Source organism: Vidua chalybeata, chromosome 20, assembly GCF_026979565.1.
Source record: "Vidua chalybeata isolate OUT-0048 chromosome 20, bVidCha1 merged haplotype, whole genome shotgun sequence".
NCBI classification, from domain to species: Eukaryota; Metazoa; Chordata; class Aves; order Passeriformes; family Viduidae; genus Vidua; species Vidua chalybeata.
Genome location: NC_071549.1, coordinates 10,742,705 through 10,755,350, shown reverse-complemented (window position 1 = coordinate 10,755,350; position 12,646 = coordinate 10,742,705). Strand labels below are relative to the sequence as shown.

General features: G+C 48.2%; 1 protein-coding gene across 2 annotated transcripts in view; it reads right to left on the bottom strand.

The window, feature by feature from the left end:
- The window catches only part of KSR1 (kinase suppressor of ras 1), a 49,568-nt gene that overhangs the window by 5,396 nt on the left and 31,526 nt on the right, over positions 1-12,646 (bottom strand). The window contains exons 3-12 of one of the 2 annotated variants that reach the window (XM_053960910.1): positions 7,456-7,603; positions 6,076-6,511; positions 5,866-5,870; positions 4,081-4,141; positions 3,510-3,593; positions 2,895-2,956; positions 2,687-2,793; positions 2,243-2,411; positions 1,010-1,051; positions 412-466 (exon numbers count right to left, since the gene is read on the bottom strand). In XM_053960910.1, coding sequence (XP_053816885.1) covers positions 412-466; positions 1,010-1,051; positions 2,243-2,411; positions 2,687-2,793; positions 2,895-2,956; positions 3,510-3,593; positions 4,081-4,141; positions 5,866-5,870; positions 6,076-6,511; positions 7,456-7,603 — 1,169 coding nt within the window. The remainder of the gene's footprint in view (positions 1-411; positions 467-1,009; positions 1,052-2,242; positions 2,412-2,686; positions 2,794-2,894; positions 2,957-3,509; positions 3,594-4,080; positions 4,142-5,865; positions 5,871-6,075; positions 6,512-7,455; positions 7,604-12,646) is intronic. The other variant, XM_053960911.1, reaches the window with a different exon arrangement.

Sequence of the window (12,646 nt, the reverse complement as noted above, 5' to 3'; positions counted from 1 at the left end):
AGGAATAGGTGCTCCCATTCCTACCCCTGAAACACCTGCAGTGGAGCAGCTGGCAGTGCAGGCTGGAAGCTTTTCCATGCCCTGCAATTGGGATCCTGAAAGAGCTGTTTGCTTGCAGCTCAGTGCGCCATGCCCTTCAAGTTACAGAACTCCAAATTCTGCTTCATCTGACCCTTCACACAACCAGGACTAGATATTAAAGGCTTGGACTCCTTAGTGTGCCATTTAGAGTTAAGTGTCATATTCAGCTTTATAAAACTGGCAATACCAGCATCACCCTCACTGACTAAAGTTACCCTGGGAATTCTCAGGTGTTAAATCTGGTTTTGGCCATAACATAGCACTTCTGGGCTGACTTGAGGATTACCAGGTAAATGCTGTGCAAATAAAAGTATTTAAAACTCCACTTACTTAGTGTCTGCAGCAGTTTCTGGAAGCTGTGCTGTTTGTGCAGGACTGGGAATTTCTGGGAAAGTAGAAACAGTTATGATACATCTTCTACACTTCAATCTCCTATAGACTGCAAGTTTTAACACTGCAATAGCAATTATTTGCTTCTTATTTAGGAATTATAAACTCAACCACAGACAAAGTGATTTTATACTTTTACTGATTTAAAACTCTGCTCATCTCTCCTATGCCTGCAAGTTGGCTGAGCTCAGTCCTCTTCCATTTCCCCCACTTATCTGTAAAGTCCTTTTGGCCAGGCATGAAGCCATAAAAGTGAATCTTTAGAAAGGAGGAACATGGATGTGAATAGAATCCACAGCAGGAAACAAATGTTCTACAGCTAAATATTCAAAGTTCCATCTCAATACAAAAATCACATCACTACCTCAGATTAGGGGAGAGAGGCCTGAGTACACACTGAGATAAGAGAAAGTCTGGATTGTTTTAGATAGTTTCTTTTAAAGCAGAATGATTGTTCTTGGACAGGATGCAGAGGTTTACAAACAAGTTATGTTTCGGCAGTAGAAGTTGGTTAGTAGAATTAAAACAATCAACTCACCTGGGAAGATAAACTGTTGTCTATGCTGAAGGTAGTAGGCAGCTTTTTAATTAATTGGGGTTTTGTAAAAAAGGAACAGCAAAAAAAAAATACCAGGAGAAAAAGAAAACAAAACAACACAAACAAGTTAGAGGATCATTGGTAAGTGCCTCATGTGCATTCAATGAATTAGTCCCAGGTGGCTGCTGGGAACAGATTAGTGCATTATCAGCCTGCTGGGGGGAATTTCAGCACATGCATTTTGGGAGGGCCCTGACAGATGACAGGTATCCAACACAAGCTCTGCCACCTCTCTCAAACAGCCTCATGGCCAAACACCACACTTGGATCCCTAGTAGCAGGAACAAAGGGAGAGCCCAGGAATGTGCAAGGCAGGCCCACATCAGGTGTGATGTGATCTCATGTCTCAGCTTTGCAGAGGTGCCCCCACAGAAGCTGAAACTCATGAGCCATCCTCCGTCTTTATTTTTTCAGTGAATCTGAGCAGTTTGTCCCAGTGCAAAGTAGCTGCAGTGGAATCCTTACACTTACTTGCCTCTGGTCCTTTTTAGCAGGCTCAAATTGCAACTTAAATTCACAGGTCAGAAGCTGATGCAAAATTCAGCAATGTTGAAGGCCAGATGTAGTAGCTACCGAGCACCATGTGACTTCAGGTCAAAGGAATTACATTTATTCTCACTGTTTAGATCTTTGCCCTTGTCAGAGATACTTGCCCCTCTCAGCTCTGCTTAAAGCTGCACACTGGGGCTCTCAATCCATAGGGCATGAAGGGTAAACTTCTCTCCACCAGTCCTGCTTGACAGTGGTTTAAAAATCGGTGTTGATTGTGGGTTATATTTTGGAAGGGTCTGGTAAAGTAATTCATTCCAGTTCTCATTTTTACAGCCTGCTCCAGCAAGCACCTCCCTCCTGACTGAAAGCCCCTGGTGAGCACACATTGCAGGCAGCATGCATTGTACAGCACAAAGGGGAAAGGAGGAGAAAAACCAGGGTTTTTTTCCATCCTTTTCCAAAAAGGAAAAGGAGAAATGTTCCTCAATAATCAGTTTCCTGCAAAGACATCTTGCTGATACCCTTTAAAAATTTGTAAGAAAGACATTTTCATTTTATCAGATAATAAGATACACTTCTACACCTTAAGGCACAACCATGTATTCAGAAACCTACAACTCCCTGTGAATTCCTGGTCAGCCTCTTCTTGCAGAGCCTGCTGCCAGACAGGAGTTTGTTTACCTGGGAAGTTGAACCGCCCGTCCCTCTGGCCCATGGGGGACGGGTTTGGGGGCGGCGTCGCACTGGGAGGGTTGGAAGACTGGAAAGGTGCTGGAGAAGATGGAGTGGATGAGGTTGTAGAAGAAGGATTACTGCTGGAGTCCAGGTGGTTTATTGCTGGTGGATGCTCCTGCAAAGCAGAGAAAGACACTCGTGAGAGAACAATAAAGGGAAAGAGGAGTTCCCCTCAGTGTCTGCTGGACAACAGATAGAGGGAACTTGTTCCCAGGCTTGATTGCTTTTCTGAATAAGCACCTGGAGCTCTGCACAGCCCCTGTTTTACAGGGAGAAAATGTCTCATATTCAAGTCTTGCAAAGTGAAAGCTCTCACTCCAACCAGTGAGATCCAACCTCTCCCTATTGCAGCTCCCCAGGGACTCTGGACATGCTTCAGCCACCTCGTACCTTTTTAGTTAGTGCTTTGGGGAGAGTTCCAAACTGGGGTTCTGTGGGTCTGTCTACTGGATTATTGATATCAGATGGGACAGACTCTGTTCTTCTTATTTTTGTTACTGAAAAACAGGTTGGAGAAAAACAGCTTTAATGAGACTTTTTATTCTTTCCATACCATCAATTATATTGAAATGTCAAGAATTTGTAGAAAATTACTTACTGGGAAGGAAGGATATTCTACAAGCAGGTGCCTCTTTAGTACATTTGTTGTGACATTTTAATCTGAAAGATAACCATTACATGTTAAATAGCAACTTGTTCTTTCCCAGAAAGAGGAAGCCTACCCTTAATTTGTAATTCTTATGCTAATCTCAGAAGGAGTTCTGGAATGCTCAGCCCCAGAGCAGCAGGCATTTGTATGGAAAATCCTATTATTTAGGCTAATGAAACCACAAACATATCTTAGCATCTGACTTTTCACTGACTCTCAGCCAGCAACCATGAAGTAGTAAAATCTCAGTCCTCTGGACTAAGAAGCCTGAGAAAGAAGCAACAATTAATATCCTGGCTGTTATTTAGGGATTCAGCTCCCACTACAAGATTTGCTCAGGATGAGGTAGGAAGCCTGTGACAGGGAAACAAATTTGGTTCATTCATGTGTCAAGCTGCCAGCTCCAAGGGTGAGTTGTGCCAGAGCATCCCTTTGCCAGGCCAGAAGGACTGAAAAAATGATGCCGCTGCCAAAAGTGCATCACATCAAGAGACATGAGTTACTGCAGGCTGTGGTGAGTCCAGTTCCAGGCTGTTCTGAAGGAGACCATCCCCGTGTGCTCACCTGCAGTACTTACACTTCACCCCGAACATCATGCTTTTCTGGCACACTTGGCAAATCTGAGATAACCAGGACTTTGTAGAGAACCTAACAGAGACAAGAGAGGGAAAACTGATGTTAGTTTGTGTCCAAGGGAAAATAAACATTTGTAGGTAGCTGAACTTGACAACTGACACACTCGAACCGACTCCAAACCCATCTCAGAGCCCTGAGCCACCACAGCCCTGCCTGGGCTGCTGGGCTGTGCCCCTGGGCTGCTCACCTGTGAATTACAGCCAGACCCAGTCCCTGGGCTGCTCACCTGTGAATTACAGCCAGACCCAGTCCCTGGGCTGCTCACCTGTGAATTACAGCCAGACCCAGTCCCTGGGCTGCTCACCTGTGAATTACAGCCAGACCCAGTCCCTGGGCTGCTCACCTGTGAATTACAGCCAGACCCAGTCCCTGGGCTGCTCACCTGTGAATTACAGCCAGACCCAGCCCCTGGGCTGCTCACCTGTGAATTACAGCCAGACCCAGTCCCTGGGCTGCTCACCTGTGAATTACAGTCAGACCCAGCCCCTGGGCTGCTCACCTGTGAGTCACAGCCAGGCCAAAGTCTCTTCGTACCGTCTGGGGGGATCCCTGGGAGAGCTCTGATGGAGAACAAGAGGAGGGTTTAGGGAAGCATTGCTCAAATGTGCTCACCACCCTGCACAGAAACTGAGCAGTCACTGCCCCAGGTCAGCACCTCCAGCATGAGGTGTCACAGGAGCACAGCTCAGACTGATTTGCCCCCTGTGAAGTTGCTCTTGTATTTGTTTCCATATGATTGGATAAATCATGATGTTTTACGTTTAGGGATTACAGAAGTCCATCTGATCAGGTCTAAGCCATTCTTAAAGCAGAAAGTCTCTTTACTTCTAATTGGGTTATTCCCAATTGGTTTACCACAAATACCATCACCCAGTTTTCCTGCAGTGTCAGTAGATTTCAGAATATTTTTTTCACCGAAAATTATCCCAATTTTCTAGACAGGGTCAGCATGACCCAGAAGAATAAACATACATGTGAGCTCACTTAACTTTCTGCTAAGTGCAGAAAGGGAGATCTAGACTTCCAAATGCCAAACCAGCATGCCAGTGGTTACAGCACATAACTTCCTGAAAACTCTCCAACACTCAGAATTCTGGCATATTTCCTGAACGAAATCTACAGAAATATTGCACATCCGAGGCAAACCCCAATGTGCGAGTGTCAGCACAGCAGAAGGGCTGGCTCAGAGCCAGTCTCCTCACTTGACCATAGATGGCACCACAGTCTTTTTTATCATTAGTCCAGGGAGCTCCTAAAGGCATCTGTGATCCTCAGCCTCTTGGAAAAGGCTGGAATGGCTAGCTGCTTTTCCAAGGAATGCTGCTGGCCTAGCGTGGCCATCCAAACAATCCCAGCACAGCAGTAAAGAAGGCTGTTAACATCGGGTCAGATGGTTAAATCTTCACTGATTGTCCAGGACTCACCAGAGCCCACAGCAGACACTTCACCCTAACCAATAGGTCTATATGAGGAGGAGCACCAAAATCCTTCATTTCTGTTTGAGTTTATTCTAATGCCTTTTTCATTTATCGTGCCAATTATCTCGCTCTGCCCAGGGAAACGTTCAGGCTTCTGCTGGCACTTTCATTTTACCATCTTTCTATTTCTGAAAGTAATTCCTGAGATTTTTTTTTTTTAAAGGGCATTAGCTGTATGTACAGTGCTTGGACTTTCATACTTGCATTTAATACTCAGACACTTTTGGACACTTTCCAAGCTGCTCCAGTCTCTCTCCATTAGCTTCCAAGGTTACAGGTTGTGGCTGGGACACACCTCAGGATGGCTAGAACTCCCAGTGGCCCTGGAGAAACCCAGCCCTGCTCCTGCCAGCCATCACCCACATAAACAGACTCCTCAGCACAGAGGGAACACCCCACATTCCAGCACATGCTGCAGCTTCCTCAGAAAGTGTCTTAACTTCATTGCAGAGACACTGGGCAATGCATATCCAAAGCCACTATATGTTTAGATGTGAGATTCCTGTACCAAGAGGCATCTGTGCCAGCTGTCTGAGGTCATAGATAAGCACCCCCTGGCTTTAACCCTTGAAACATCAGTATTCCTTTGCCTTGCTTGTGTCATCTTAGAAAATACCAGGTGCAACCAAGTCAAACCCTGTGTTCTGTGGCAGGCCAAGCTCCTGCCCAGTTAACAGAAGCTCTGGGATAGGAGGGCCCGTGGAGAACCTCCAGAGGCTGTCAAGGGATGGCCAACAGGGAGCTGGCAAGCACAGGTTCTTCTCTCTCAGCAAGGCACTGTAGACGCCCCTGTGAGAATGTCTTACCGAACCTAAAAAGAAGAAAAGAGATACATTTTTAGGCACTGATACTCCTGTGACAGGTACACACTGCTAGAGCAGCATGTGCCGTCAGCTTTACAGACACCTCTGGCTTTGCACAGGCTCCTGAGGTTGCTGCATTGACAGCATTTTCATGCTGACACAGGGCAACCTTTGCCGGGGAGAGCCCCAGCTCCAGTCGGGGAGGAAACTCACTTTATTGGCGGAACTTCGTCTATCCTGTTGCCCAGCTGAGACTCGTGGGACTTGCTCCTGGTGAGGGTGGGGAAGTTGGGCAGCAGCTGGAACACCTTGCGGCAGGGGGGCGGCGGCGTCCGCGGCGGCTTCAGGCGGTGCCGGCGCTTGGGCTGCGGCGTGGCCGGGGGGGTGACGGTGATGCTGTGCGGAGTCCTGGGCCTGCCCCCGGCCGCGGGCAGCACCAGCGGCTCCAGCAGGGTCTCTGCCGAGGGACAGGGCCCGTGGCTCGGGGCCGGCGGCTCGCAGGGCGGGGCCGTGGATGCGGACACGGAGCGCGGCTGCTGCAGGCTGCCCTTGGCCGGGGCACTCGGGGACCAGGCGGGGTCCGGCTGCGAGCAGGAGCTGTCCCGGCGCTCGGGGAGGGCCATCGGCACATCGTCCCTCAGCTCCCCTGCTGTCCAACGGAGCAGCGTTAGTGACGGCCGCAGGGAGGGCCCTGCGCGCACCGAGCCCAGCCCCAGCCCGGCGGCTGCTCCGGGCTCCCAGGCGCTCCTGGGCAGGGCTCTGGCTGCCCATTTCACCTGGCAATGATCTCCCCTGAGCCTCGGCAGGGCCCCAGCCTGGGAAAACTCAGCACAGGGCCCGATCTGAGCTTTTGAGAGACATACACCTGGGTTTTTAAAAATGCCATTTATTTCTAAGAGGTGAATGCCATAACTCCTGAGCAATGGCTGGTTATACAGTGTGGATGGGAAATATTTGACAGCCTGGCAGCCTGGGACAAGAAAGATTAGAAAAAAGGAAACATGAGACTGAGCTGTTTGCTGATTTTTTCCATTAACTAATCTTTACCATTTGCAAATGGATGAACTGTCATAATATCAACAGGAAACATCACCTTTCAGTGACAGATTGATAACTGCTACAAAGAAAGATGTGGTGCATGTGAGTACCAGTCTGCTGGGAGAGGCTCCTGTACAAACAGATTTTACAGTGCCTGTGGAAGTGCTAGCAGAAGGTTTCTCTCTGAACTGGCAATATTTGGGGAAGGCATCACCTACAAGGAATCTGGTTGTATTTAAGTAAGTCAAGGATGTGTGCTGACCCATGGAGAATGAACTGGAGCATTAGACACAACTCTGAACAGAAAGGGTTAATAAGGATATGGTCTACTGAGTAGGAGAGGATTCTCTATATATTTATTTCCATTTATTTATCTCCCTTGATGTCCAAACCAAACCCAACTGACAGCTCTAGATAGGTTTGATCAGTGCACCTTTGCGCACATGCCAGAGCCGTATGCTGGTCACAGAACATGCCCAAACAGTGTCTGCAAGGCAGCAGATGGGGCTGGGCTGCTGGGACACCAGTGCCACAGGACAACAAGGCAGTCTGTACCTGACTCTGTCACCCTCCGCAGGCAGCTCAGGGCCCCGTTGAGCCTGGAGCACTCCTCATCTCTGGCTCCACATCTCTTCATTGTTTCTTTCACCTTTGACTCATTCATTTCTAGTAAGGCATCCAGGGTCAGCTCCTCTGGTATTCTCTGCAGGAAAACACGAGAGACCCCTTTTGTTGCTCTCTGTGTATAAATAAGAGTGTCACCTGTCGTGTACTTTCAGCAGTGGCACTGTCTCACTGCCTGGGCTGACTCATGGTTCACTCCTTTTGGCTGTGCCCACAGCTGCTCTCTCCCCTGCCTGGGGTGTGAGTGTGCTCTGCACTTCCAGGACTGGTCATCCTCTGCTATTCCACTTAGGATTACAGGGGATCAAAATACTCCTCCCTTTGTGGAAAATTTTTGCAAAGCTACTAATGAAACTTAACTTTTTCATTAAAAATAGGGTCAGAAATAAAACAGGTCTAAAACCTGAAAAAGAGTCAGATAAGGATGTTTGGCTTTTCAGTACTGAAATGAACAGCAGAAACAGTGAGGAAAATTATTTCTTTATTTGAACAAAAAAGAAATGTTTGGACAAAGATAGTGGCCTCCTCCTCAAGCAGTTTTTCCTTCATCAGAGAACCAGCTTTACCCATATCCTGCCTGGAGAGATATCTGTGCAGAACTCCTTCTACATCTTAATACACCAAAGCCCCACAGTGATAAGGCTCAGATCAGGCAGACACAAAAGACACAAGAGCCTGGAAAACACAAAATGATCTGGTATTTCCTGACACAGAACTGAAGTGTGTCTCTCTCTCCTCCCCCATTCAAATGTTTCCAGTGTAAGTCTGCAGCAATTGTGGTTAATAAACAAAACCAGGATACTTAGCCCAGTTACCCAGGAATTTCCCTGTAAAGTTCTGCCTAAACAAACCTCCCCGTTGCCTATTCTCACAATGAGATCACAAATTTCACAATATTTGGCCTTTATCCTTAAGTTTCAACTTCTGGAGTCAAGCTATATAAAAGGCTTTGAACTTTATTTGAAGGGGAAACTCAAAAGTGTGTCTCATTGCTTGGTGAAACAAAAGCTTGGAATCCTCCAGTCCTTAAACCCCACTTCCGACTCAAAAGCAAACGTGAATGTGTTGAATGTCCTTTAACAATTGCATCTTTCTTAACCCAGACTCTTGCTTTGCGAGCTGACGCAGGACTTTCAGCTGTGACAGTGCTCATCAGCCCCAACCTTCGGAGCTCTGTAGGTGGCAACACAAAAGAGTTTCCAATTTTAGTAACTGTGGCATGGAGCAAACAAAACGAATAAATTAAGGGCAGAAGTCTAAGAAACACATCCTGTATCTTCTGTCACATGCCCTGAACTGGATGAAACACAAAACACAGCTGACTCAAGGGGAGACCAGGAATTTAAATGAGCAGTAAGCACAAAGCAGGACCAGAGCAGAGGCAGAGTTCAGTGAAGTTTGGGTAGATTTTCTTTTTTTTTTTTCTGTAACTAATCTTTGCAGAGTAACAAAAGCACAGACATCACAACTGATGCTGGGTATTATTCATTTTTCTGCACATCTGCACCACCATGATGCAGGAATAATACTGCCCCAAAAGCTTGTTCCTGAATGACTTGGATAAAATTCAGAAATAACAGAGACAGTGCAAAATCTATCTCCTGGGATTCCTGCCCTGCTATCACACTCCAAAAAACAAAACTCCCAGAGGTCCAGATGCTCAGAACTGGACCTGTAATGTGTTTCCACAATTCCAACACCCCAGCACGAAGGCAGCACAGTTTGCTCACACAGAGCCCCAGCTGAGCTGGGCTGGTATCACCAGAATTGCACCAAGTCTCTCTCACAGTCAGTTCTTTCCTCAGCACCCCCTGGATTCCTCTCCCTGGCAGCTCACAGAAGCAGCTTTGTTCTGTCATGCAGGACCAGGCCCTCAGCCTCGGGGGACACCAGCACTCTAAAAGGGACAGGGGCAAACAGGGACCAAGGTTTAGTGGGACATGGAGACAGCTTTTTACCCCAGCCCAGGTGCTCCTGGAGCTGGGAAGCCAATGGTGCCCTGTTAAGCACAAGGAAAAGCCAATGTCTTACAAAAACATTTATCCTATTTCATACTGTTACACAGTGTTAGGGTAAGTGGGATTACAGTGATGCCATTTTTGAATTATCCTGAAACATACTTCACTCTCACCATTCTCCCCTTAGAAAACAACACAGACTACATAGCCCTCGCTGTAGGCAGGAGCATCATTCCAGATCCCAGCAGGAGCTTCCCAGTCCCATCGCCCAGGACCCCCTCACTTCCCAAGCTTTCATGCACACATGTAACCAGGAACTTATCAGAGCTGTTAGTAAGTTAGCTGGTAAAGTGGAAAGAACCAAGGTTTCCTCGGGAGAGCAGAGCTTTCCCACCAGAGCCAGTGGTAGCTGGAATGCAGGCCCAGCTGGGGTGGGACTGGTGGCAGCACGGCTGGGGATCTGATTTCTCAATGCCTGATCTGTGGCAGGAGCCAACCTTCAAACTGGATCAAGGATTCAAGCCTTCCTGGTTGCAGAGAAAACAATTTTTTTAAGATCCCAAGCTACTGAGCACTTTTAGAAGTGTCAGGGCATTCTTCCTTTGCCCCATCCCTTTGGAGGACACATCTCTCTCTGCCCAGAGCTGACTGGTCTGTGATGGTCCCCACAAGGCCCAGCTCTGCACCCCCAGCTCAGCTCTCACACAAACCCTCAGTGCCTGAGGGGACTGCACCCACACACAAAGCCCAAGCGCCTCTTCTGCCCAGGAGTTTAATTTTAGAAAGACAGAATAGCAAGTTGTAGGAAAGTAGAAAGTACAGAAAAGGAGATTACATTTAAACAATCCCAATGACCTTGAGCTGGGAGAGCTCAGACTTTCTGAACCTGCTGCCAGCCCCCATGACACGCGACAAAAGAAATAAGCCTTCAAAGAGGGGGAGGGAGGGGAAGTAAGAGGCTTTCTTTAAACAGCCACTCATGTGCTGCACATATGTGGTGGCTTAATATACAACTGGTCAACCTGATCCCTGTAAGATTGGCCTGCTCTGTCTCGGCTGTGTGTCACCCCCCAGGCAGTGTGACAGTGAGGAGGGTCACTAGTTCAGGGTGGCTCTCAAGCAGGTTCTGCTGCTGCCCTGGCTCAGCTGCTGTGGGGGGAGAAGGGCCCCTGCTCAGGGGCATGTGGGGGGCTCCAGCCCCTCAGTGCAGCTCTGGGCCCTTGCACAGGGGTTACTCCCACTCTTAACCTGAGGGTGAGAAATGTGGGTCCAGCTGACCTCTCTTTACCTGCTTCTTCAGTGGGTGCTGAGGCTTTTTTTAAAAACAGCTTTAAAAATGCAGATTAAAGGCTTGCATTAGGACCAAGCTTAACACCACCTCCCTGGGCACACCTTGTCTTGACAGGGAGAGCTGCAAGATATTCAGACAGTACTCTACTAATAAGGTCAGAATTAAAAACAGAGAAAAAGCAGGAGAAGACAGAATCTGCTTTCAATCTTCAGCACCTCATAACTGCCAGCAAAATCTAAAGCCTAACCATGCACTGCTCAGCAGAAGGGATGCTAAAAAGTCCAAAGCAGGAAATTATTCCTCCCTACAACAGGTAAGAGGACTTTTCCCTGAAGCCCTCCTGCTTATCAGGCACAGACTGCACTTCATGGTGCACATGTCTAAGGAGTGTAAAGTGAGTACCAATGCATCCAAGGAGCCATCCAAGGGTCAGTCTCAAGCAGTCTGGGTGAAGAGTTCACAACAGTCTTTAATCTTGTCTGGTGTCCAACTTAAATCCCTGAAACATGGCAAAAATGCTGGTATCTAACACAGTGGAGGGGTTATTTTTGGTAAAGATTCCACCCTGTAGATAAGCCTACGTAGCTAATGCTGCTGCAGGCACTCTGCAAAATCTGCCTGACCTGCTCCTCGACCCAGTAGCCACAGCTCTTCCTGTAAAGCTGGACAGTTGTCAAGGCCCTCTCCAATCATCCTCCTGTGAAGCAGCAGATGCTAGAAGAGAAAGCCCATTACATAAGGTGCTTAAATTCCCACTGACAGCTCTAAGCAAAGTATGTAAAGATGCTCTTAAGAACATCTTGTGCCTGCTAGTTGTTATTTTGCAGTGTTTTTCTGGTGCCCAGCAATGAAGGTACTGAAAAATTGCTGTATTATTAAATTCCTGGAGATTTTATGGGCATTCTGGAAAGCCTCTCACTTGAAATTTTCAGCTTGCATTAAGCTGTGAGCATAAACAGGCCATGGTTCCACCTAACATCACCCTCCTCACTGTTCCACCTCGCAGCAGAGGCTGGAGAGGCGCTGACAGACTCAGGGCATCCTCTCCAGCTGGGTCTTTGGGGACAGAAGACCTGCTGTCACTACTCTTCTCTGGCAGACAGGAGTAGCAGTTGCAGATCCCTCGGGCTGACCTCAATCCATGAAGAGTTCAGAGTGCCCAAGGCTGCAAGGGGCACCTGGAGCCCTTGGCAGGGAAGGGGAGCCCTGGCAGTGGTAGAGACTATCTTCCAGGAGCTATCTTCCAGGAGCTGTTTACACTGGGGAGGGGCCTTCAGCTGGAACCCTGAAGGAATTTTATAGCTCAAGGAAGCCTGCAGGACAGAATTAATTTGCATACACACAATTAGCACATCCAGGATCTCTGCTATCTGGTGGACCAGCCAGAGCTCCTGCTGCCAGACCCATGGAAATCCCCAACAAACAGCCACGGTCCTCATGGCCTTTTCATGCAGATATGCTGACAGAAAAAGATGAGAGGATACAGCTGGGGAAACCTGATAGGCGTAGGCAGATCTTCCTCTTCTATCCCCCATCCAAAGGATGCACTCACAAAAAGCCCTCACAACTCCTCCAATGACAGACCTGCTACCAGCTGGGCCCCCCTGTGCAAACAGAACTCTCTGCCCTGGGCTCACAGCAGCAGCCCCAGGCCCGTGGCTCACCCTTGGCAGGGGCATTTTCACGGGGGCAGCACAAGGCTCCGGGCAGACAATTCCTGCTCAAGGCATGAGCCCTTCCTGCTCTGCTCCCGCTGTGCCCAGCACTGCCCCTGCCTTGCTCAGCTCTGCAGCTCTTTGGCATCAATGCTGACTGGGGATGGATGGGTTTCACAGGCAGGCAGGAGGTATCCCAGGACAGGGTACAACTGGGA